The sequence below is a fragment of the Rhea pennata genome, chromosome 4 (assembly GCF_028389875.1).
Source record: "Rhea pennata isolate bPtePen1 chromosome 4, bPtePen1.pri, whole genome shotgun sequence".
Lineage (NCBI taxonomy): Eukaryota > Metazoa > Chordata > Aves > Rheiformes > Rheidae > Rhea > Rhea pennata.
The window spans coordinates 72,609,273-72,635,460 of record NC_084666.1 but is presented as its reverse complement, the minus strand read 5'-3'; the positions used below and the strand labels follow the sequence as shown (position 1 = coordinate 72,635,460).

The 26,188-nt window shown below is 39.1% G+C and overlaps 1 protein-coding gene across 1 annotated transcript in view; it reads left to right on the top strand.

Moving 5' to 3' along the window:
• ADAMTS3 (ADAM metallopeptidase with thrombospondin type 1 motif 3) overlaps nucleotides 1-26,188 on the top strand; it is a 137,696-nt gene that overhangs the window by 99,488 nt on the left and 12,020 nt on the right. Inside the window, exons 6-16 of the mRNA XM_062574257.1 lie at nucleotides 10,066-10,149; nucleotides 11,780-11,936; nucleotides 13,955-14,060; nucleotides 15,045-15,188; nucleotides 16,784-16,916; nucleotides 17,403-17,516; nucleotides 18,528-18,673; nucleotides 19,239-19,414; nucleotides 20,476-20,609; nucleotides 21,111-21,234; nucleotides 25,003-25,083. Of these exons, the coding sequence (XP_062430241.1) occupies nucleotides 10,066-10,149; nucleotides 11,780-11,936; nucleotides 13,955-14,060; nucleotides 15,045-15,188; nucleotides 16,784-16,916; nucleotides 17,403-17,516; nucleotides 18,528-18,673; nucleotides 19,239-19,414; nucleotides 20,476-20,609; nucleotides 21,111-21,234; nucleotides 25,003-25,083 (1,399 nt within the window). The remainder of the gene's footprint in view (nucleotides 1-10,065; nucleotides 10,150-11,779; nucleotides 11,937-13,954; nucleotides 14,061-15,044; nucleotides 15,189-16,783; nucleotides 16,917-17,402; nucleotides 17,517-18,527; nucleotides 18,674-19,238; nucleotides 19,415-20,475; nucleotides 20,610-21,110; nucleotides 21,235-25,002; nucleotides 25,084-26,188) is intronic.

The following is a 26,188-nucleotide window of genomic DNA, read 5'->3' as shown; positions in this document are numbered from 1 at the left end:
TAATGTTTTTTTGAATGAAAAAAAATGATTATGGATTTTTTATACTCATCTTTTTATTCCTGGAATAATTTCAAAATGATTCCTTAGGGTTACAGATCATTTTTGTAATATTTCTTTTCTTTGTCTCACCTCTGCCTGGCATCATTCCTGATTGGGAGAATTCAGTCCTTTCACTATTGCAAAATATCAGAAACAGACCATTTTCCCTCATCACACAAGCCCAAATCCCTTCGTACATGTCAGTCCACTTCAGGAGGGGCAGCTGATGTGAACAACATGCATAGTGATTTTACCCTTCAGTCTTCACTCTTTATTTTATGGCTAGTTCTACATACACGTGTGCTGATTAATTTTTCTTACATATTTGTTGCTATTAATGTCTTCCTTCAATCCAAACAATACCATTTTGACTACAGTGACGGGCAGTGAGGCTACAGGTGGTGCTGGCACATTAAATGGTTAACAGAGACTCACTCTTTCACTTAGTTTAAACTTGAATTAATGGTGAGGGATGGTATTGCTGGAGCAACAGCAGCAACTCCCTTGCACATAAGCAGGCCATTAGAAAATCTGCTTCTGATGGGTTAGTGGAAGAGGTGAGGTCAGTGATGCCGTGAGGAGATGGGAGAGCTAGGTAGCAAGACTCAGCGTGGTATGTAGGAGTTCATAGGACAGCATTCTTGGCATCAGAGCTCATGCATAACACAGGTAACAAAAATGATGGAAGCTCTACATGCCGAATGATCCAAGTGTTCCTTCTCTCTCAGGTTTTGATCCTTGTGGCTCATATCATAATGTGTCCTGTGCCAAGTGATTTTGCACAGTTCCTGTTTAGTGCACACTGTGCAGTGACTGCATCACATGGCTACACAAGCATGCTGAAAATGATTTGCAATATCTAGAGGTCTCTGCTGCCTTTGCAAGCTTCCCCGGATGCTAAATGAACTAAATCTTCATAAGGAACTGTGCTGTGAACACAACATACCCTACCTTTATGAAAGAATGCTATTGCTTAGGCATACAGGATGCCTCTCAAATACAAGGTCAGGACTGAAGTGCACCCACAGTTATGGTCTCATTGTCATAAGACCCCTACTGCCATTTAAGATGTTTAAATCCAGGTCCACTTAAAAAAAATCTTAGCACATCACAGCTTTCACCTGTGACAATCTTGTCTCAGTATTCCAAGTGCACTAAGCATACTAAGCATTGTTAAAAATCTTCCTCACCTACTCTGGCTTCCAAAATGAAGATCAGTAGTTTAAAGATCTAATCTGTAGAACCTGACAGTTAAAACATTTCCTTTATTCAAATGTGTATCTACTGATACGTTTTCTAGCATAGCTCTATGTTGAATTATACTCAGTGAGAAATATTCACTCATATATATATATATATGTACATATTCACTGTTGTATATAAAGTTAGACTAAGAAACACAAGACTTGCACGTTGTAACTGAAAAACAGAATTTAGTGTGCTAGGTTTACAGTCCAGAGCTTTGTTCAGCCTTGTGCCTTTTCTACTGCTTCTGTAATTGCTAACTTAAGTGTTGTAGGTCATTGTGATATTTCAATATGCAGGGGGAGTTGCATGCTAAGAAGAGATGCTGTAGAATCTTAGTTTGATGAAAAGGGGCTCTTGAGCATTGTCTGTGCATTTGATTTTGGAGCCCAAAACATTTAATCATAACTTCCTTCCCTTCTCTGGCATGCAAACAGAAAGCTTTTGACAATGGTGTATTAGAAAATTGGGCATAAAGATCATTGAGAAGAAACAGCCACTGAACCTGAACTACTCTATGAATCAACAGCAGGAATGTGGCAGCAATGCATGTATGTCTAGTAACAGTGTTTATCTTTGTTGTTAGCAGAAGCTTTTTTTTTTTTTGGCTTGAGAGAATTAGTGAGCACATGAGCAAGTCTTTGCTTGTTCCTAGAAGATCATCAGCCTCTGGGAGGGCAGCTGTTGCAGTTGGATGCACTGCTGACATCAGTAGACATGGCTCAGTGCATCTGAATTTGCCTGACACAGAGATGAACCTGGCTTTGGGGTTCATATTAGGTTTGGGTCCAGTGGTGTAAAGATCTAAGAACTGAACTTCGTGTCTAAACTTATATCTTTTACTCTTACAGAAAATGGGAGCTTAAGACGAGAGAGAATTTGGGATGTTGCTAACATCCATGGGGATTTTTGCAAGTCTGATGGTAATTTGCTGATACTGGTTTGCCTTTTCAGGCAGGGAAGTTAAGGGCAGTTTTGTCTCACGTAATGCAGTATGTGCAAGATAGTTCCAGATCAATTCCAAATGAGCCAATATATACACACATCATAGGCAACGCTGTTTTGCTCAAGTGTGAAAAGCCGTATAATCATGTTTCTCTAACCTTGTGCCAAGACTGGTTATCCTGGGCACAGTGCCATGCTGACACAGCTATACTGCTCTCAGTGCCAGAGCTGGCTCACTGAGAGCCAAATATTGCATGGTCCAGAGATGTTGTTGGGAGCTCCAGTGCTGGAGATTGTCACCAAGATGGCCCAAGGCCTGGCGTGGAGGTTCAGTTTCAGCTAAAGAAATGCCTGAGATGTTTCCATATAATTAACATGTACTCTTGGCTTAGGAAACAGGCTGTAAATCTTAACAGAATGAGAGATGCATCTAAAATAGAGATTAAGGGACAGAGCCAGAGGATAGAAACCCAAGTGGGAGACAAGCAACACTTGAAAGCAGTAAAATCTAGTGTGGTCCCTAGCTTTTAGGCCAAGCTTTGCCATTATCTTGCAGCATGAACTGCAGCAGTCACTTACAGCTTGCTTTCCTGGAGGGCTGATGTCATTCTCCTGGAGTTATTTCTGGTCACTCTGAGACCTTTAGGTGACAGAACTGATATTTTCCTCATCTCACCTTTACCACGAGGTTTGAGGAGTAGTAGGCTCCATCTTCTGAACCCTGCCATAGCGCAAGCATCACTGTTAATCCCCAGTGGGGCACCCTATGGAGAACCTGAGGAAGTACAGCAGACAAGAAGGTAGTGTTAAAACTAGCAGAGGGGTGAGAGACAGGGAAAGGGGGGCAGGATCCCCATGAACAAGGATTTATTGGACTTTCGAACTCACTTTTGTTTTGTGTTATGTTGTCTTTAGTAATGCTGCTCACCTCTCCTCCACATGCAAGAGAAACCTGTAACAAAGAGATTTTAAAGACATTGCATAGAGTTTAGAGGGAGTTTATTTTCTAAGTAATAAAATGAAGAATAGCAAAACATTCATAATGATCACTTTGAGCAAGAGATAACAAATACAGTTTCTTAAGCAACCTCTTAAAAAAGCTTGAGATTTTCAGTACTATTTTGTTATTAGATCTGAAATTAAAGGTCTTCTGTGTTAGGCAATTATTTGTTACTCCCTTGGATGGTTACTTAAGACTGAAGTTTCCCTGGATTAAAGTACTTGAAATCAGAAAGATACGCACATAGGGCATCAAGTTATAGTGAGGGATTCTAAGCAGGTTTGGACTTGTCAGTATTTGTATCTTGGGGTTCTTATTTATTGTTTTTGTTTTTCTTAAACATAAATCAGAATTTTCTAGTAGGGTAGAACTTCTGTGCATCGTTCATCCTAGAATTGCAAGTTGCTTTGGACAGAGTTCCACTTTTGGTCATCACTGTCCATTTAGTGTTGTAGCTTTATGGATATTACTTTTTTTCCTAAATAACCATTCTAGATAGTTGCCCACTAGCAGTGTTAATATAGCACAGAAAAAAAGTACATGTTTAATTTTAATTCCAGTGTAAATACTGTTTCAAGGAGGTTAATATCAGGAGTGCACGGTGTTGAAGCTGATGAGAATTTTATGATTTACTTCAGTAGGAACAGACAGCATGCAATGTGTTTAAAAATCCTTCCTTAGATTTCCATGAACATACCTTACCTGTAGTTTTTTATCTCTCTATCACTTGATCTTACTTAACATTTTCACAGCAGAGACAGGACAACCATGAATTGAAGTGGCTTTTTCATTCACTCTTGCTCTCTCTAGAAGTGCATAGCAAGACCTAAACACATTAATCAGTTATCTTTTGACATTTTCTAGTCTCCAACTCTGTCACTTGCTTGTTACCTCCTCAGAGAGAAAAGTCAGATCAGCACTTGTTTTTTTCTGTGTAGCTACATATAGAAGTGGGAGCTAGTGCTGGTTTCCAAGTTTGGCATGAGTAAGGCAGACTGCTCATCTACAACATTTTCTATGCACTTCTGTTGGGCTGTTCTTGCCAATTCAGAAATGCCAGTTGCAGATTTTCCCTGAGCAGTGACATACGGTTATGCTAAACTGCACAGGTAATTTGTGTTACTGAAGAATGTGAAATAGGAGTTAATACAACTTTGGCAAACATGGAAACAAATTAACATTTGAACTCAGTCTGAGAAGAAAAGTTACTATTCTTGTGAGTAACAAAATATCTTTAATACAGTACTTGCAGAAATTTCTGTGCTTCATGAAGCATGAACATGAATGTGATTTTTGAGAAATTAAATTTGTCTTTTGGTTTTATTACCAGATGAGGATTCTTGACATAAGCAGTCATTAAGTTTCCTTTTCAGAAGTTACCATCTCCTCTGTGCCTTAATTTTACTACAGCGAGCCACTGTTTTGGAGAAGTTACTAAATAGGTATTATCAGAAGTGTCTTTATGCTATTTCTTTGCTTATACCAAAAAATCAAAGCAATATATTGTTAGCAGGAGACAAACTCCAGAAGATAATCTCCTCTATTGTTTTTCCTCTCTGTAATAAATCTCCATCAAATATGATTTCAGAATATTTGCTTTTTAGTTTTTAAAAACAAACATTTAACTTTGCAAACAGCTGAGCTGATTCACCCTTCAAAAGACAGTTCCAGTTTCATGCTTTCTAAAATATCAATAGCTCCATCTACTGGGAATATATGTCAATACAGAGCTTGAGCAAGCTAAAACAACCCTCTTGACTCAGAAGCTGTGGGTCAGCAACAATAAAGGTTGCTGCCTTTCTTGATGTAATGATATTTTGTAACAATCTAGTCATTGCTGTTAAGGTTTTAACAATACAATGTTTAACATTGTGATCAGGAGTTTTTAAATAATGTGTAGGTAAAATGCAAAGTAAATGCAGGAATAGGTGATAGACATAGGTGAGCATAGAGCTTTTAAAAACTCAATAAAAATGTGAATAAGGGCACCAGAAAAGCCCAGATTAAAGACTGTTTCTGCCAGTCCCTTTGCCTATGAGTAGTGGCTTTCCAGGAGGCTTGTTTGTATTGCAGAGCTAAACAAGTGCGAGTGTTTACAGAACCTCAAGAGCTAAGAAAAATCTCACATCAGGAGTCTTGCTGCCAACTTGACTGGGCTGTGGGTTGGGTGTTGACTTTGAAGAGGAAGGTACTTGAGTTCCCTGACTTGAAATTTCTGAACTGTCATCTCCCAATCTGGCTTTCTGCAGGAGACAGATGTGCTTGAGTGGCACATTTCAGAAGGAAAATTCTGCTTTAATTCCTCACATTTCCACATCCCAGAGAACATTGGGGGATGTTATTTACAGACAGATAGGCTGTTCTGTAGATGGTGACATTTCTTTATGAGTTGGAGAGTCATCACTCTTGACTGTCATCCAGTGGGTGGATTATCCTCTGGAACTGAATTGCTTGGCTTTGAGAACGAACCAGCTCCAGGGCCTCACACTCTGTCACGGGACCAAAAGGGAGCCATTTCTGCTTCTAAGCCCTTATCAGGCTTATAATTTACCTCGTTGTCTAACACGATTTCTTGCTAGCAGCTGTTTCTATAGGATTCAGTCATCACACACTCAGTTCTCCCATGTATCAGTTAATGTCACTTTCAATCTAATTTTACCTTCAGCTTAGGTTAAGACTAATGGCACGTGCCAGTGTGACCAGAAGAGCTGAATTTGCTCCTTGCTCTTTACTCTAGTCATTCATATTTGTGGGTGGTCAGGAGAGGATTATTTTTCAAAGCTCTTTCATTTCCAGTGATGTGAGCAGTAAGGCAGAAGATGGCATTAATCATTAAATTCTTAATTACTCAACTCTCTTTGATTGCAGTATACTAACTAAAAAACTGCACTTCTGTGCAAAGGCATCAGAGGCTAAGAGTTTCAGGCAATGTATGCAGTTTTATCAAAGTACAAACAGAAAGTCATTGAGGCTAGGTGGTTCCCTAGAATTCCCCAGAATCCAAGCACTCAGACAAGAAGCGTCAAATGAAGTATGTGGTTTAAACAGAGAGGAGCTGGCTGTGATTGAGCATAGCTAGGAAAACGTCAGCGAAGAAACTTCTGTAACCTTCTCCAGTCTGCTTCTGTTTTCTTAAATGTAGAAAGAAAATTCTGTTGAAATATCTCAATAATTTAGAAAAGCAAAGATGTCTTAGAGTCCAAGAGAAGGAAATTAAGAGCTGGTAATCAAGGTAGTACTGTTCTCAGATAGCACTGGTAGGCCTGGGAGCTCGTCACAGGGAGACGATGGTGACATGGTGATGAGTGAGGCTTTGCTGAGTGAGCAGATTAGGCACCCTCATTGTTTGGGACCTTGGCCCTTTTCAGGGGTGCGGATTAGCCTGTAGATTTACCAGCAGCTCCTACCTGGGTACCTCTCCCTGGTGGTAGGGTTGGCAGGCACTGAGGGACAGCCCTGAAAGGGAATTGCACGATGCCTGCCACTGATAGCACAAAATAGAAGAGCATTGCCTCTGTAGCTTGCTGCCTGTCCTAAATTTGACAGGCCAGCTACTGAGAGATCATATTCAAGTGCTCAGTGGAACCATCCAGCATAATTTGGGACTGCCTACTTCACTGTGGGGATAGGAAACAGCAACTTCTTTGACAAGTGAGAATCCAGCCACTTTCTTTTAGGGAACAGGGTCTGGCTAGAGGGTGCCTTTGATTTTCTAGCTGTTGCTTTACAAGTATGTCAGTTTGAAAATGTGGGTTTACCCATGACGTTTGTGCTGTGTAAATCCGAGTGAGTCTCCACATAAACACTGAAGTTCCTTGGTTAGCAGTTATATCCCTTTCTCAGTGCTCCCCACTGCAGCCTAAGTGTTCATTGCCAGCTGTAAATTTATTTTGTCTGTTTGAATAATTATTTATCCATTCAGTAGATACTTCCCCGCTTTGTCGTGGAGTCTTCCAGTTGTCATCACTGTCCAGTGAGAGTGCTGACTTATGTCTTTCTTCTGTATATTGCTGTTGAATTCAAGCTAACCCCTTTTTCCTTTCCAATACTATAACAGAGGCTGTAAGGCCAGTTGAACATCTGTGATCTGTTTCCCAAGCTCAAATTGGACAAATCAAGCTTACTGGGGCATGATTTATATATGCATTTTGTACTTCTACCAGTATCTTAGGAATGTAATCTATTTTGCCAATATAACCACAGTGTAGATGCAATTTCAGCAGTATAAAAGTGCTGCAATCTACACTGGCAGTTTTCAGCACTTATTTTGATATGTGACCTTCCAGCACGGTTACAGGTTTCCAAAATTTCCTGAGTCTAGGTCACTCACTAGCATATGCCAGCTTGTACCTCATGGACATCCTATAGTGGAGCTATGGTATTGTGGAGAAATGTAAGACTTGAATCTTTAGGTAATCCCAGGATTCTTTTTGTCTCTATGAAGGTCACTCCCAGGAAGGCTGTTGTTTCTTGGTATAAGGGAAATTTTGAACACTTTTCTGACACAAATCTGTTGTGGGAGCAATACTATTACATTACTGAGGAGAGATTGTAAGAGATGAGTAATTGAACTTTGGAATAACTGCTTCTCAAGGCAGGCAGAGTGAGTTACGTCCTAATGCCTGATTGAACTATCCTGCTGACAGTCTGTTCTCAGTTGGTCCTAAAGGGGCTTGCATTTTTAGAAAACATGGACTAAAGTCATTGTGCCAGGTCCCACAGACTGGACAGCTTGGAATGACCTTTTTCCCTTAGGGGAAAGGGGAAGTTCTGTTTAGCCTGACTAAAAAAAATAACCTCTAAATCCTGTCCAAATATTACCAGACTCCCTCTGAACACTGGTATTTATTTTACACCAATTACCTATAATACAATATTTACTTTGTTTTGAGGGAGATGAGTAACTTCATTGATGATCTGCAGATATTTTAGCCCCCTAATTTATACACTGATGAGAGGACATTTCTCACCTTTCCAGACACAAAGAAGGTCCTCAAGAAGAACAATTTTGACCCATCTGCATGATTTTTGGTTTTTAGCTTCATTTCCACAAATACTCTTTATAGAGTTACATGGTCATTTTTGTACTAATTTATCTTTAAAAATCAGTTGCTTTTAAAAATCCCTACAAAACAAAAACCACTGTGAAAAACTTCAGTTGTTCAGTGAGCAGGGGATCTCTCTCATGTTACCTCTGGATTTCTGCCTCATGGCTGGGCTTTCTGACAAGAGATGAGCTTCTCTTTTGCTGGGGGTGTTCACAAGCACAACCCCTGTGTGTGCATTTTCTGAGGTGGGATAAAGGACATGCAGTCTTTGCCTCCATGGGAGCAGAAATAAGATTGCTATTTCCAATCAGCTGTTTATTTTTGCAGAACTTGTAGATGCATAAGTTCTCTGAGATCTTTATTGCTTTGCAAGTTTTGCTGAAAAGCAGTAAACAGGGCCAAAATTTATTGAGGCATAGGAACTAACACAGAGAGTGACCCTCTCACCTTTATTTCCTTTGAAAACCAGACAAAAAATACCTAAATCGTAATTCTGCCTTTAAATGCATTTGTACAGATTTCACTGGAGACCTCTGCTGATCTGATTTGTTGCAAAGCTGTGGACTGTGTTGTGGGGGTCCATGTGGGCTTTGAAGCTTACTCTTTCCTGTAGTTTTTTTTGGAGCCCTTGAGGACTAGAGTTTTTATGTCTCATGAGGTTGTCCTATGGATGGGTATTTTCTCGGGCTAACAGTTGTTTTTAACATAGTAAGTCTTTCCAGATCACATAAATGTTACACACTTTGATGCATTTAATGAATTCTTAAATTGAATGCACTGACTTACAGAAATCAAGTCTATTTTGAGAAGTCATGACTCTGTGAGGTACACTACAGAATTTATGTCTCTGGCAAAGCCAGAGACATAAAACTTTAAACCTTTCAGATGAAAATTTCCAATGCATTTCTGGGATTTGGAAACACTTTGCTCATTAATTTTAAGATTAATTTAGAATCAAGAGTATTATTCAGATCTTTAAAGTTAACACATGCATACATATGTGCAGAAATGGAGCATCATTGTTCGTATCATTGTCTAAATATTCTGCTTTCCTAACCTAGAGCTTCAGAATGCAAAAATGGCCTTAAGTCAAATCCTCAAGTATTTTCCAAAGACAAACCTCTGCTGAAGTTAACGGCACTTTTACAAAATGACCAAAAACATGCTAGCTCTCTCTCCGCTAAAATACTCGTCCCACATGTTTAAATTGACTGAAGTGAGACGAATGGTGGATGAAGCAAATAGGAACAGGATCTGGAATTCATCCACAGAGAGTGGCCAGGTGGCATAGCAGAGGTGGCCATGTGGGCTGCATAGTGATGGTTTTAACTGTTGTTAATGCAAACTCTATCTGCTCTTAAATCTCTCAGTGAACTTGAACACACTGCTATAACCTTGCTTCCAGGCATAGCTTCATTTCCATCATTCTGTTTATCATTTGAATGAAATTAAGCATTCAGATAAGTATTTGCAGAGTTTGAACTTGAAGGATTTTTTTTTCTCAAACAACTCTTCTATGGGCCCTGATCCAAAGGCCATTAAAAGTTGAGAGCAGTCTTGACATGAGCTTCCAAATGTTCTCTGTGAGGGTGTATTTGACAACAGGAAGTGCAGTATACATTTCTCACTGCATGGAAATAATTTGAGATTTGAATAACTCCTTTGAAAAGACCGTAGTGGTGTAAGCACTTAAAATAACATATATACACTTCCTTGGAAGTTCCCTTTGTATTATCGTTGATTTTTTTTCTTTAATTTCCCTTTTTATTTTCCTACCCCCTTTCTTAGGTGAATGAAATTTACCATGATGAATCCCTGGGTGTTCACATAAATGTCGTACTGGTCCGAATGATCATGTTAGGATATGCAAAGGTAAGCAAGCCTCAGAACCAGTTTACCTGTTCATCTTCTTTGTAATTATTTTCCACATGAATCATAGGAATGGCTGTGGAAAGAAGTCTACTTCAGGGCTAGTTCCAGAGAACTGTTTTCCTTGCTTGGCATGTTGTGAGTGTGCTTGTGCCCTCTTTCCTGAGGCTGCCCATGAGGGCGCCTTTTGTGACAGAGGTGGAAGACTGGTTGCAGAGTCACTTCACCCCTCATTCATCATATAGAAGCTGAAAGACTGCAGCAATTTAATTTTTCTGTCATATTAGTTTCAGCTCATTGGAAAGCTCCTGTTCCACTACATACTTTTCTTATGTCATCAAGTCTCCATGTTTAAACACCAAGTCACAGTGACTGGTGCTGTCAGAGAAGTGGCAGTTGTGCCTGTGAGGGCTCTTAAATTAAGAGAAAGCAGTCGTTAGCACTGACTCCCTCTTGCTGATGCTTTTGGGGGACTGACTGAGAGCTGGGGGGGGCACCTTGACCCACTGCAGTCACACTCCTAGCAGAGCTCAGCCTACTCGGGCCTGCAGCCTGAATTCTTGTCATTGTGAGTCCTCAGGGAATGAAATCAGTTTAGAAGTGATTGTCTTGATTGACAAACACAACTTGCTAGTACACCCCCTCGAAGCAGTCTGCTAGCATAGCTATCTCCTTCTGTCATTGTTGAATACACTGCTTCTCATGAATCGTAGCACACTCCTTCACAAATAGTGAAGGAGAGTACTTGCTACCTTGATTTCCCTATTTCCCTAATAAAACGCGCTCAGAGAGTTTTGAAATAAATCCTTGTTAAATTGTTTAGGATGAGAGGAAAACTCTAATGCTATTTATGGTCTGATAAAAAAACATGTGCCTCCTATTTAATTCTCATATTAAATTTGGTAAGTGAAAAGACCAACTTGATTTTCCTGTTACAATGAAATTCAGTTACTTAGAAAATATTGAGCTTGTAGGCACATATTGTAGCAAAAATCTCACTAAATCACAGGGTTCATCTATGTTTATCAGTATAAATTTACTGGAGTTAGTGCTTTGCACTAGCTGAGACATTGTCCTATGTGTTTATATCATTCACTATCTCCACAGAGACCATATGTGTCATTACACTGTCATTTATCTCAACTGAATCATGTTTTCCAGCAGTCAAGAATGTAAACAAGTTACAGCAAAGGGAATAAAAATGTCCTTACTTAATCCTTACATCATGGTGTGTGTTTCTTCTGCACATTACAGGCTTTATACAAAAAGGCCATTATTTCCATAGGTGATGTGAACACTTACAATAAAGTCTTCAAAAAAATCCCTAAAATGCACTATTACACCTGCACGGTCACTGTTAAATATCCACAGCGTGGGTATAAATTGCCAGCACTCTGCTCTGACAGCTGGGGATCAAGGCCGAGAGGGAATATTGGAAAATGCCTGTTAGGGATTGGGTCATGTCAAGCTATACTCATTTACTTTCCTAATAGGAAAGAAGGCTAGCATGACTCAGAGTGATAGGGACTGGGTAAGTGAGAAATGGAGACCTGATTGGTGCTCCAGGAAGAACAAAACTTGTCTAAGTTTCTTACCTTCAGGAGCTCTTGAGTCTAATATGTTGCTCTTTCAGTCCATTAGCTTGATTGAGAGGGGGAATCCCTCAAGAAGCCTGGAGAATGTTTGCCGCTGGGCGTATCAGCAGCAGAAGTCCGATCCCAATCACTCCGAGCACCACGATCATGCCATCTTCTTAACCAGGCAAGATTTTGGGCCTGCTGGTATGCAAGGTAATGGAGCTAACCTGTAGCAGAAGTATCTGGTCTTGGGGTGTTCTGGCTAGTGCTTGACAGAAAAGAGAAAATTTTGAAGATTGCATTGATATATGAACCTAAGACAATAAGGAATATAGGCCACAATTCAGCAAATACTTAAGGAAGTGCTCAATTTTAAAGATAAGCTGAAACCTACCTCTGTTCAGAAAAGCATGTGCACTCAGAATAACTTTCAATCAATGCAGTTTCCTGTCCTGACATTAGAAAAGTCACACATTTACAGTCATCACAGTCTGAGTAGGTACTCATTACTCTGTTGTGGAGAAAAACTATTTTCTTTCATTCATTTTATATACCAAAAGGAAAAAAAAAAAGAAAGAAAGAAAGAAAGAAAAAGCAATGAGTGTCCTTGCCATTTAAATCTGATTGCAAGAAATAAGGTTTTTGACCTGAGAGATCTAAGTAAATAGTAATTTACTTTCTTCAGATGTCAGGTGTTTGTGTGTGTATGTTGGTGCAGGGTGACACTAGGAACTCTCAGTGCAGTTTACATTTTATTTAGCTTTTATTTTATTGCATCATTGTCTGTAGATAAACAACCTGCCAGATGTAAAGATACATCTTTATTACTCAAGGGAGGTAAATTCAGAAAGTAGCATACAGAGTTTGATTTATGTCACTGTTAATAAACAGCCTGGGTGAGAGTCTTGAAATTTTTTATTTACTTGGTTTTCATGTAGTTAAACTGCAGCATGTCCTTCCTGTAATGATTTATCTGGACCAAATAATCACTTCACCTCTTGTGCTGTGGTCAGGGGTCGAACTAGCTGAAGAGCTACCATGGGGATTGCTCTTAAGTGAGACATTGTGGTTCTGTATGCTTCTTACTTCCACTTCTAGGTGGAAAAGAGCAACCAGAAAATTGAGTAATTTCTGATGCAAAGCTGTCCTACGAAAAATAATGGCCCCCACTCAATAAATCTAATATCAGTCTTTCAGAAATCTCCTCTATCATCTACACTTCATTTTCCTTAGTCACAACAACAGTGCCACTCCCTCTCTAAATGTTGCCTGTGCCAGTCTTTAAAGAAAGCCCCATAATAAAACCCTGGAGATCATCCTGCCACTTCAGTCATCTGTCCAGCTGCAGCGCTGTGGCTGGGTCTGCAGCTCAATTCCTTCTTCCAGCCACCATGGTCTCCTCTAGTGCTATGCCCATTCTCTGTGCCTTTGACTCAAATCCTGCAACTTGTCTGTGAAGAAGGCTCTGTTCATTATTCAATCTTGGAAAAGCAGTGTAATACATGTAATTTAATATGATCGCAGCAGTACATTCAACTATAACGCCCAGAGTTTACAAATCTTCACTTAGGACTTGGTAAGAATGATTTGCTCTCAGTTAGACATGCCCTTTAGTAAGAAAACTTTTGTGCTCATATGCTGGTGAACCATACTGGTTGATAAACATTTCTGGTTCCCCAAGTTGTTTTTTTTAAAAAGTGCACAATGTTTTGGCTGTCCAACTGAAGATGACTTAGATGTTCATGTTCTCCATTCTCCCTTCACCTTTCATTGAGGTAAGAAAGCCAAGCCCTTCTTCAGGTCTGGATTGGCATGTCTGAAGTGAAACCGGTAAAGATGAGATGTAAGGCAGACTTTCCTGTCTTCAGAAGGATTTAGGCTTTTCCTGAGGAAAAGATATGCAATATGTACCAGGATATACATAGATGAAAGTATTAATCTGAACACAAGGAAAAAAACCCCATAGCTCTACCTTCTAACTGAACATAAATATAATTTTATGTATTTCTAGTAATAAATATGTAAGTGCCAGAAATAATACAGATGTCTGGGGAATCAAACCCAGTTTGGCACAGCCATTTAATTTATTTGACAATAATTGTAATGAGATAAAGAAAATTGGCCATCAAGGCAAAAGAATCCTGAGTACATCTCAGGTAGGAAATCTTATTGGGCTGTCTAGTTTAAAACAAATCTAATGGGAAAAAAAGAGACCTGATTTCTCTCAACAGGGTATGCTCCTGTCACTGGCATGTGTCACCCAGTCCGAAGCTGCACACTCAACCATGAGGATGGGTTTTCATCAGCTTTTGTTGTTGCTCATGAGACTGGCCATGTGTAAGTCTAACTTTTAAAAATAGATTAGCAACAAAATATGGTGCTGCATCTCCTGTTTGCATAAAGCAGTTTAATTTTCATGTATGTATGACAGCTGTCCTATTTATATTTCCATCTCCTTGGAATGCATCAGTGTTCTGAGCAATGAAGAATGTTCTAAGCTGGGGAAGAAGGGAAGGGGAAGAAAGAGGGAATTTGCATTTTGTATGGTGAGGGAGACAAGGAGGTCATTAAGTAAGAAACCTGGAAGGCCCAGGCGTGGTGTCTTAATTCACTGCATTCAGTGGAGACAATAGCTTGCCAAGCGTCATTAACTTCTTACTTCTCATTGACTGAAAGTGATAATTTGTTAGATTTGGCACTTTACTTAGAGAATGAGAAAGTGTTAGGTTGGGAATAGTTGATTAAGCAAAGATCTCTGTTAGACGCCTGGATGAATTAATATCAAGCACTGACCTGATTTTTTTTTTCTTTAAATAGTGCAAGCTACTTGTTCATTTGTACACCTCAGTGGGTTTGTCAAAGTAACATAGGAGAAAATCAGCCAAGTTTGAGATGACCAGGTCGCTTGCATGTTAAGCTGTACCAGATGCACAATTGCAGGTGTTACATGTTAACCGTGTCAGCTCTATGAGTAAATAGATGCTTTTGATAAATGAGTGTACGAACATGAACAATTCAATGTCTGAACAAACTGCTCTCTGATGAACAGAATAGTTTTTTTTCCCCTTTACCCAAAGCATGAGGAGAAATCATCATCTAGTTACCTCATTCCTGGTACTAACAAATAAAATGAAGTATAAAAGCAACAGTATTCACAGAGTCCTTGGTGTTCTGACATCAAAGGAGATATCTATTTGAAATGCAGGTGATAGCTGTGAAGTGGAGAAAACAATTTCATTTTGAATGATTATGTGTCCACGAGGGACTGTTTTCGCAAAAATTGCCCAAGTTTTGATACTGCTTTTTGTTTTTTCCACCCAGGTTGGGAATGGAGCACGATGGGCAAGGGAACAGATGTGGTGATGAGACAGCAATGGGGAGTGTTATGGCTCCCTTGGTGCAGGCTGCCTTTCATCGTTACCACTGGTCCAGGTGCAGCGGCCAAGAACTCAAAAGATACATACAGTAAGGACCTGTCAACACTCAGCAGTAGTTTTTTTTACTAAAAGAAACAGAAATCTTTGTTATTGGCTGGGATCTGGGGCCAGAGGGCTGCCCTGTTAAACAGTGAAGAGAAGAGGAGAGGCAATCTCAGCATGAAGGAGCAGAATCAAGGGTCATAAACCTGACCTTTGTGGAAGTCCCTTTTTATAAACACAGTGGTACAGGGGCCTCAGAGATATTGAGGAATAGGATGCTCCTATTGGCCTGCTCTCTGCTTTCAAGGAAGGATTCAGTCTTCAAAGGCATCCCAGTAGGTTTATCTGTGCTTCAGTGCAGCAGCAAAACAGTCCATGTCTGGCCTCCTCCAGTCATGTTGCTTTCTAATCACCTCCTTTCCTGACATTCTCTTTTTCCCTTCAGATGTATATTAGAAAAGCTAAATCAAGAAATGTACTTCCTCATTTAGGGCTTTATGGAAAACCCATTGCATCTTCTGGAGGAAAGTAGCAGAAGTCTTTCCAGCAGACTCTGTATTAGATAGCTAGTGTTTTCCCTAGGTTTCTGAAAGCTGTGAAGAGGGCTTTTGATTTCTATAGGAGTTGTCCTGTGAAACTGGTGGGATGAAGCCCTAAAGTCAAAAAAAATATATTGAAAGTCATGGAAGAGGGAAAAAATAACGTGTGTATCTGTGTCTGTGTGTGTGTGTGTCTGTGAATTAAGGAGAAAAAGAACAGAGCACCATGGGACTGATCTCTGCCGTGCTGGCTCTGACCTCCCTCCATGTATTTACCTCTTCACTCAGTTCTTACTCAGGCTTCCTTCTCTATTGTAAATGACTATTTTTACCAGCCAAAGCTGAGTAAAAACTTCATGAATTGATCCATTATAGCCTGTATTTCCTAGAGAACAAACCCCATTTATAGAAATAAAGTGTAAAACAGTAATCTTACCAAACCTTAGAGCTTCAAGTGAATTTTAACCCCATGCAGAAAGAGCAGCCTACCAGTATCAGTCTTTTAACTTCAAATGAATCCAGTGAAAAGCAAGGCTAATTCTGCCTCTTTGCATAGGCAGGGCTTCATCCATACGAACATGGCTGATGTCAGGTAAGAGCGCCCATTCTCAGACCGCTGTCGTGTTTCAAAGCCTGAAGAAATCTGTGGAAGGGCTCCCATTGACTACAATGGACTTTGTGTTAGGTGTTATGTTGGGAACCACACTCCAGTTTGAAGCACACCGTGATGTTGACCTTTGGCAGTGAGAATGGAGGAGTGTTTGTTTTCTACCTCTGGTGACACGAAAATAAAGAGCAAATAAAAATAAAAGCAAATTCCACATGTGTCTCTAGGGCAGAGAAGAGCTGGAGGTGGCTCTCCATGGTCTCCCAGGGATTTTGCTGAGTCATATCCAAGGCTGAGTTATATTGCACTAAGCAGTACTCCTACAGAAAGGACTGTGTTTCAGTAAACAGTAAGAATATGTAAATGGAACAGAAAACGAACTGGAAAAAAGAAGTATTGCCAGTATTGACATCTAAGAATAAGTATGTTGACCTTGCTGATCAAAAACAGAATTACCAAGTCTTCTCACGATTTTTTCTACATGTCTTTCTACAGCTCTTATGACTGTCTTCTTGATGACCCTTTTGAACATGATTGGCCTAAGCTTCCTGAACTGCCAGGCATCAACTATTCCATGGATGAACAGTGCCGCTTTGATTTTGGTGTTGGCTATAAAATGTGCACAGCGGTATGTCCAAGGCAGTCATTACAAACGTTCATTCAGCATTTAATGTTCATTCAGCCTTATTTAATAACTGCAATATATGCATTTTCACATAGTTGAAAAAAACACTTAATAGAGTAGTTTAAACAGTCATGTAGAGAAGAGAGAGAGATTTGTGGGTGAAACCTAGTAATTTCAGTCATGTTTAATGGTCAGGTGGACAGCAGCATGACCCACATGACAAAGACTTGTGGCAGTAAACCTGTGATCTCAAGACAGAAGGGAAAAACCTTATTTTTCTCCCATTTTTGGATGTCTCCTTCTTTCTTTTTTTCACCAGCCCAGGAACAAGAGATGCAGGGAATGAGCACTGCCCTTTTCTTTCTGAAGATACTTTACTTTTTGATAGCCCTGTGTGAGAGATTAATTCACTGAGTGGTTCGAAAAATTATCTGAGAAGTGTTGATAATCTAATGCTGAGTTTCATCTTACAAACATCCTGCCTTTCAGTTCCGAACCTTTGACCCATGCAAGCAATTGTGGTGTAGCCATCCAGATAACCCGTATTTCTGTAAGACTAAGAAAGGGCCTCCACTTGATGGGACAGAGTGTGCCCCTGGAAAAGTGAGTATTGTGTTTTCTTTTCTTTTTTTTTTTTTTTTAATTTAAAAAAATCAGTTGCAGGATTTCTTAGCTTCAGTTAGGTTGAGGAGCACATAGAAAATTAGGGAATTGCCCAGCACATCCCAGGTGGAGCCAGAGAAGGTGAAAAGGGGAGCAGTGCTTTCCCAGTGTGGTGTTCTGTGAACCATACAAGGCTTGCTGTAGTACCAAGTAAATTGTGGTGGCTCAGCACATTGAAACCCCAGTTTAGATGTAACCTTCTCTCAGCCTCTTCTGTGGCCTTTTTGTTACCTTTTTAGGATTCTTGTCTCATCTGCAAAGTGCCCATAAAGTGTTATTGGGAATCCACCCTAGCAGATAATGCTGTTACTGTAGGGTGGGAGAACTTAGTACGAAACTCTTCTTAGTGCTTGTGGTCCAGACATCCTGTGGCTAAATGTTTATGGAGGAGAGCCACTTAAACCATCTGAATATGCCCTAGCCAGCAGCAAAAAACACCCTGCCCAGTGACTAGTCCTCTGTTTTACCTATTTGAATGAGTATGATATCTAGCCAGTATGAGCAAAAAAAGAAAAAAAAATACTAAGCCTCAGCAAGAACTGTACCTTACAATACAACATCTAGAACATTAAAATTCCTTTAAAAAGGTAGTAGAGACTAAGACTCAAATGAAACAAAAATTATTTAAATGTATTGAAGGAAGGACAGAACATGCTGAGCTTCATATATCTGCCTACAGAAGGAAACATGCTCAGGTTCAGCAATGCTGCTTACCGTGGAGCAGACTGCAGTCAAGGGGAGGATCAGCTTCTTGCAGGTCACAGAGCACCTAGACCCTTGACTCTTATGGCCCCAAGAAAGTCTGAGGTCTGATCTATTTCCAGTCTTTTCTCTCAGATGTCATTATTAGCCCTATGAGTTCACATCTGTACTTTTAATTTTATTGTGATTATACGTTTGGTTTGGTTTTGTTTCTGCTCTTGTCTGTTTTCCTTGCCTGGTTTCCTGCAGTGGTGCTATAAAGGCCACTGCATGTGGAAGAACGCTAACCAGCTGAAACAGGATGGCAACTGGGGACCCTGGACAAAATTTGGCTCCTGCTCACGATCCTGTGGAACTGGAGTTCGCTTCCGAACACGGCAGTGCAACAATCCAATGTAGGTCTCCTACCTAAGTGGTAGTTTCAGTTGGCTGGAAATCTTCACAGGTACAAGTTGAAATGACATTTACACATTGGGATAGATCCTGATAAAATTCCATTCTGCTCAAGCCCCTTAAAACATGTCTTTTTGCAGAAAGCCAGCATCAGTTTTGGAGAATTCAAGAATTTTCAGAGAAAAGCCTGTGGAAAATCATCCCATGACATATTTAACTTGTGAAAAAGAATAAAGGGAACATAGTGTGCAAGTTCACCAAACTGCAGGGTAGACTATTAGATAACTGCTAATTGTAAATCAATTATTGGCAGCATGTATGTGCACATCTATGGCTTCTGCATTTGAGCATGTGCTTTTGGGATGTATGGGCAAGCACAGAGGTTACATTGCAAATGCATATCTGTGCAGTATAGCTGCTCTGTTTCCACTTCTGTGAGTTCTCACCGCTTTTTTGCAAACTCGTTCCCCTAAAATTAAGATTAAAAATTAATTTAAGACAGAAGAAGAATCCCCAGTCCTAATGCTCAGAGGGTTTTAGAATCTCTTAAATGTTTTATTCTCATAGGCCAATTAATGGAGGTGAAGATTGTGCTGGGGTCAATTTTGAGTTTCAACTTTGCAATACAGAAGAGTGTCCAAAGCATTTTGAGGACTTCAGAGCACAACAGTGTCAGCAGCGCAATTCTCACTTTGAGTATCAGAACAACAAACACCACTGGCTGCCATATGAACACCCTGACTGTAAGTTCACTTATCTGCCTGTATTACAGGTTAATCTTGGAGTATCTTGTTCCATCAGCCATGCAGAAGGCAGAAATAATTGGTCTGCGAACAAGTGTAGGTGAGACTAAAGAGTAGGAAAAAGGATGGCCCCTTAAATAAAGAACAGATGCTCCATGAGATAACTGTAGTTTCCCCAATCCAGCCTAGCCAGCTTCTCCTAACTTTCATCCTATTCTTAGTGAGAACATGATCCAACAAGATTCTTCTGGCTCTCAGCTCCTGCTGGGAGTGCTCATAGTTCTTAATGTACCACATTGTCACTCTGTCTCTCTCCTGTTGGGCAAAGTGTGCAAAGCTGCCTCTCAAGTCCTGAAGGACCTCTTCCTGCCCTCTCTCCCACACAGCTCTTCTTGTGTTGATGTTTGATCACAGCTTCTGGTAGTAACTTCTACTGAAAGTATTTTCCCACTTCTTATAGATACGGCTGTGTCAGTCTGATTTTGTCAGTGTTTACTGTTAATGATAATCTAGTTACTTCCAGTGCACATGGACAGCTTTTAAGTACAAAGACAGATTCTTAGCTTACTCAAAGAGGCTGCAGAGGCTTTGAGTTGCTGGCATTTTGTCCTGAGTTAGGTGTGCTCCTGTCTCCTGAGATACCCTTTATATTTATGGCTAGGGAGTTAGATTAAGTCATGGACTAAGAAATACGCGTTGAGCTGGCATTTTCCAAATAGACTAAGAAAGCAAGATATCCAGATCCTCTCAGCACTTTTGTGGCTTTAGCACCATCTTCTCACAGACTCGTTCTGAAAACCCAGCTGTGATTATTCTGCCACCCTGTGATCTCCTAAACTCACCCTCGTTCCCAATAGGATTGGAGTGAAAGCTACTTTCAGAATAGTTGGGAACCCAGTGCTAAGACCCTTTTAAGAAGGGCATTGATTTCACAGCTATTTATTTAAAGTCCTTTATATTTCTGTTATATTCTCTTTATTCCTTTAGTGGGATATTTTTCTGAAGCTTATTTGGATTGGTATAGACTTACACAATTATACTTCTATTTCTTTAATGCACAGCTAATAAGAGATGTCACCTGTACTGCCAATCCAGAGAGACAGGAGATGTTGCTTATATGAAACAGCTAGCACATGATGGGACTCGTTGTTCCTATAAAGATCCATACAGCATATGTGTTCGTGGAGAATGCGTGGTGAGTGACAGTTTCCCAAGTCATCATTGAATTTGAACTATGTTGTATTCCTTAATGAATCAACCAAAAGAACACAGTAAATAATGCAGAGAGAGACTTGGAAGACATTTTCAAAATAAATACTTGCAGTGTCATATTCCTCATAATTACTTGAATTTTACATTAAATTAAAGCAATGGCATAGATCTATTCTTGGAAATACTGCACTTTTCATAAACTGGTAGCTTCATTTGCTTTTTTTGGAGGCACTTATTTTCTTGTGTAAAAAGAATTGTGTCCTTTATTCTGTTGTCTGTCTCATCCTTGTTTAGTCTTGAAGTACAGTGAATATAATGCAAGAATTTTTCATGTTGAAACCATTATCCAGCAACAGAATTTAAAATAATTTGTGTTTAAATTAATTAAATCAGTCTTATGCATTCATTTTGAGATGGCTTTCCACCATAATTAAAGCTGCAGTAGGTGACAAAGCCCCCTCTCTCTTTGCTCTTCCTTCTGCAGAAAGTGGGTTGTGACAAGGAGATTGGTTCTAATAAGGCTGAAGATAAATGTGGTGTCTGTGGTGGAGATAACTCTCATTGCCGAACTGTAAAAGGAACCTTTACCCGGACTCCCAAAAAGCTTGGTAGGAATAGCATTTTCATGCATCTGGAGATGGTCTCTGTTGTCTCTGTCCTATCTATTGCTTTTGCATTCTGGTCAGAAATACAGCTATTTTACGGTATTGAAACCAAAGTTGCAAGATTATGCATAAAAATAGTTTAGTTCTTGATAAAGAAATTAATAACACGATAGTATTTCTCTCTTCTAAAGGACCTATCAGAAGAAAGCTTGATAAGTCTAGTGTATCCAAAAGTACGCACTGTGCAGAGCATGTTTAGTCGTTCTTTGTACCTGCTGAATCCCAGTCAGACAATGTCTGTGGTCAGTGGGGATACGCCAACTTATGCTAAACAAAACCAGCCTGTTCTTCTCACAGTGAACTGCAGAAGAAATTCAGGTACTTCACCTGACACTAAGTGTAGCATCCATTTGTCTATATCCTATCCTCTATAGGAGGACTAAAGGAAACACTTCAGAGTTTAAGCTTTTCACAAGTTTCTCTCTTAAATCTAAACTCATGGAAGATTTGTGGAAGCCTGAATTTCTGTGCGTATAAATACATGGATGCTCATGTCAAATTGGTCTTGTACAATGCTTATTCCCAAATTACAGCCCTTTAGTGAAATAAATAATGAAAAAATAAATACAGCTTATTTCTGAACCAAACAGAAAAATGTTTTGGTAAGAGTTCTCATTTCTCATATATCTGAAGTTGTGTGACTGACATCAAATGGTGATAGCATCCTGTTAGCTCAAAATCAAGAATGACTTGGTTAATATTTTCAGACTGCTCTGGAGTATTTTACGACACATTTTGTGTTAAAAATAATTTAAGAACTCCTTGGGCTTCTTCAACAATTTCTGTTTAGTCAGTTATTTGTTGAGCTGAGACAGCGTTATGTTATTATATTTTGCTGAATGTATTTTGCTTTTAAGGCTTTTCTGTATCGCTTGTATTTTAATTTAGGGAAGCTACTCAGGAATATGCAGCTTCTATATCATGGAGTACACTGCTGTTCGGCAGTTCCTGTTCTATAGCACAAAGTGTTTTAAGATTCAGCAGGGAAAGGCTTAGCAATAGGTATAGTGAATCTCTGTCTTAACAGTTTAAATGTTAGAATTGCTGCCAATCAAGCAAGATTAACTGTAATATTAAATTTGGACAGTAAATGAGCAGACAAGCTAAACTTAGACAAAAATAAGTTGATGTGTGAATGGAAGTAAAATATATAAAAGATTCTGCTGAAAATACTAATTAATTACTGCAAACCAGCTAGAAAATTGAACTGCTTCTAATTATCAGAGACAATAGAGAAAGAACTATTGAAAACTGTAGGCCTTATAAAATGCTTACAAAACACACAACAGCAAAAAATGTTTTCATCACCTTTCTGAAGAGGATGCTCCCCCAGAGGATGATGTGTTGAGTAGGGAATAAGCAAAAACTCACTCAAACCTTGCATTTAATGGACTTCAGACATCAACTTGTGTCTCATATATAGCCATATGTATTTCTGGAGTGGGCAGTTACTGTGCTTTTCTGACATAAAACTGTAATCAGCAGAAATAAGTGCTCAGTCTCCTGAGAGTGTTTCTGATCTTTTTTCTAAAAAATGATTATAATTTTGAGGGAATGTCCATGTAACAGCTTTGGACCCAGTCCAATAAGAGCTTTTTCTAATGAGTTTAGTTTCTGGGAAATTAAGAGGGCAAAACAGAGGCCAACAGGGGGCAAAATATGCTACTGACCACTTCATATTCTGGCTCGACATTTTGCATATGGGCCACTGAGGACCACTGCATTATCTTACTGGGCAACAGTGTTCAGAATGATGTTTGCACAGTATTCGCAGTGTCTGGAAATCATGACAATTCAGAGTGATTCATGATAGGAGATAGTTCAGGGAAGACTGCTGTTCATCAGACACTTATTTCCAAATGATCTGTGTTTATGAATTGTTGAATTGTTTTACAGTAACTTTGGCAATCTAGTCATTAAAAAGACTAATTGACCTCTTCCAACAGGGAAACATTTAAGCAAGAGGTGCCAAAAAGAATTCAAGTTTCTGGAAAATGAAATCTGCAAGTATCCAACTTAAAATCACCTACCTACTGGTCTAACTTTCATTGACTATTAAAATTTGCTAGATGTGTCTAATGCTACTTCAAATGTGTTTGAACACATAATGTAATTTATACATCATATTTGTAAAGCGCATCTGGCTAACAGTTTAGTCAATGAAATAACTAGGTTTTTCTCCCGTAACACTAATTACAGACGTTCTATTTAAGGGAAGACAAGAGGAGCATTTACATTGCCCAAAGGAGCTCGCAATATTTCCCTTTCTGAAACAAAGGAGTCTAAAAATATTCTGGGTAAGTTTCAAGTGCTTGCAGAAAGAGAGGCATCCATGGCAACTTGGGAATTCTTTCTGCAGTTCTCATCTCCACCTGGTCATTGACAGATAACACCAAACCAGGCAAAAGCTTTATGTTTCATATGCTTGACAGATGGTCAATACAAAGATTGGCAAATGCTGCTTGTGCAGCCACACATCAGCCAGAAGCATGATTTTATATAATCAGAGCTCTTAATTTCTTCATTTAGATTTTCCGAGGAGCTGCAGTTTGCCAGCCACATTATACATGCACTGGTTAGTGCCATAATCCCCAGGATGAAACAAAATTAGTTATATGCTATGTCACGTATTTGCAAGGTACAGACCTTTAAATTTTATCACATCTACATTGCTTCTATAGCGGGACTGGATTACATAGATTTCATTTAGAAAAATTACGTAGCAGTGTGCAAAACAAAGAGGAACTTATTTATATGAAGTACTCTTTAAAAGTAGATCCAAGGAGATTTATCTTTAATATGCATGCATTAAAGAAAGAAATATAGAAATACGAAAATACCATACACTTTTACAGTTTTACATCCTTACATTCAATTAAAATCATTCACTTTGTACTCATGAAGCTCTTACTTAAAACATGAGGACCTGTGACAGGTCTTCGGAGGTCGGAGTTGGTTAGTCTTCCTAATGGCAATACTACTTACTGCTGTACTCATTATTTGTGGTTTGAACTGGTAAATAATTAAAATATAAAATAAAAATTGTTTCCTTTTGGAACAACGTTTTACTGTTAGCTGTAGGGAGTTGAATTCAGCCTTTTCATTTCAGCAGTAAGGATTTAACTGATGCATTTTACAGGTATAGATAGGTTGGGTTAACTTCCATGTAGACAAGCCCTTCATGAAGTGTAGCAATAATTTATTCTGTACTACATCTACGTTTTTCCAGAGTCTTTGATTTTCAGAAGTAAGCAGACAAATGCAAGACATTAACATCTAACAATACAGTAAGTAAACTCAAATATAACAGCCTGGCTGATGGGTACTGTGGAAAAATTATCAGGATATCTGGAAGGCTTTTTTTTTTTTTTTTTTTTTTTTCACTTCCATTTATGCTGAGAAGCATAGGAAACATACTCATATCTTTTGCCTGACTTGTTAATTGATATGGCCTATAACAGTGTTGTCAGTCAAGTGACAAATAGATTTGTAACTGGTTTCTCTTTTCTCCCCGAAAGAGAAAAAAGCAAGAGGAAGTCCTGTCAAATATGTTACAAAACTATTTGATCATTTTCTTTCTGATACTGCTTTTCAGCTGATGGATGCCCTCTTCTGCAAGTAGGAGCTGGATAATGCAGTTCGCTACTAACCATAGCTATTACTTTTTCTTTCTTTCTCTGCTTTCTCCATTGATTACTACACATGCCAAAGGGTACCTTAAGATGTTTGATATCCCTCCTGGTGCTCGACATGTGTTTATCCAAGAAGACGAGGCTTCTCCTCACTTTCTTGGTAAGTGTTTCTCTCCTCAGGTTTGTCCTAGAAGCATGATGGAAAGCACAGGACAGTCATAAAGGAGAACCTGAAAAATGAGATAACCAAATTAATGTACCTAGTGTATAATTTATGCATTTAGAATTGCATGTCAAGGACTGAGTCCTATAGCATAAGCTTAACAATCAAATATTTACTTCTCATCTGAATTCTTTAAAATTTTAAACTGACTCCAATTTGCATGTTTACTAAAAAAAGGATTGTGATCACTCATATTTAAACTGGTACTACCAGGGTAAAAACTGTATCTACAATTATTTTGAATCCAGTTCCATATCTTTACATATTTTTATCTGCTATAGATTGTGAGCAACAGCTTTTTTATTGGAAAGAAGATTGGGGAACTTGTGATGTATTTTGCAGTGCATTTCATTTGGGATTTTTCTTATGTAGGACAATTCATATTATTGTCAATCAGTTTGTATCTTGCTACTTTCCACTTAATAATGCTTGAGGGATTTTTAGCTCACACCAGAGGGATGGTATTTTTCATAGATTTCAATAGGCTTTTAATCATCTCCTCCTGTGCCACTGCAGCATCTGAGATCTGTAAACTCTTCAGGTGGAGTTAAATTCGCTCTTTAAGAAAGTTGGAATAGAGGAAAAAGGGAAAGAAAAAATGGCTTCATCTGTGATAATGTCAAGAAGGGAACTTAGCTTTGGGGTACAGGAGCTTCATTTGGACCAAGCATAGCCTGATAGTAACTTTCAGAGCAGCACAGTTTGCCTTGGCAGTAAGTGGCTTCATCAAGCTACTAACTAGGAACTGCAGCCGTCCTGCATTGTGATTACTATAATCATGGGCAGTTGCAAGATTTCCGCATAGTTTTCGATCATGTTTTATTTTGCATTGGAAAAAGTTTGTGTAAGAAAAAATGATAGTCCATCTTTCAGATTTCTAGTAGCTTGGCTTGTAAACAGAGCATAATAATAATCCCCACAGTACATGACTTTTAAGATGTGTTGCAGGAACTGAAAAAGGAGTAGTTCCTCAGGTATTCAAATGCCTTAGCTCTTTGCTTACTCATTTTAGAATCTGATATGTACAGATATACACAAAAGA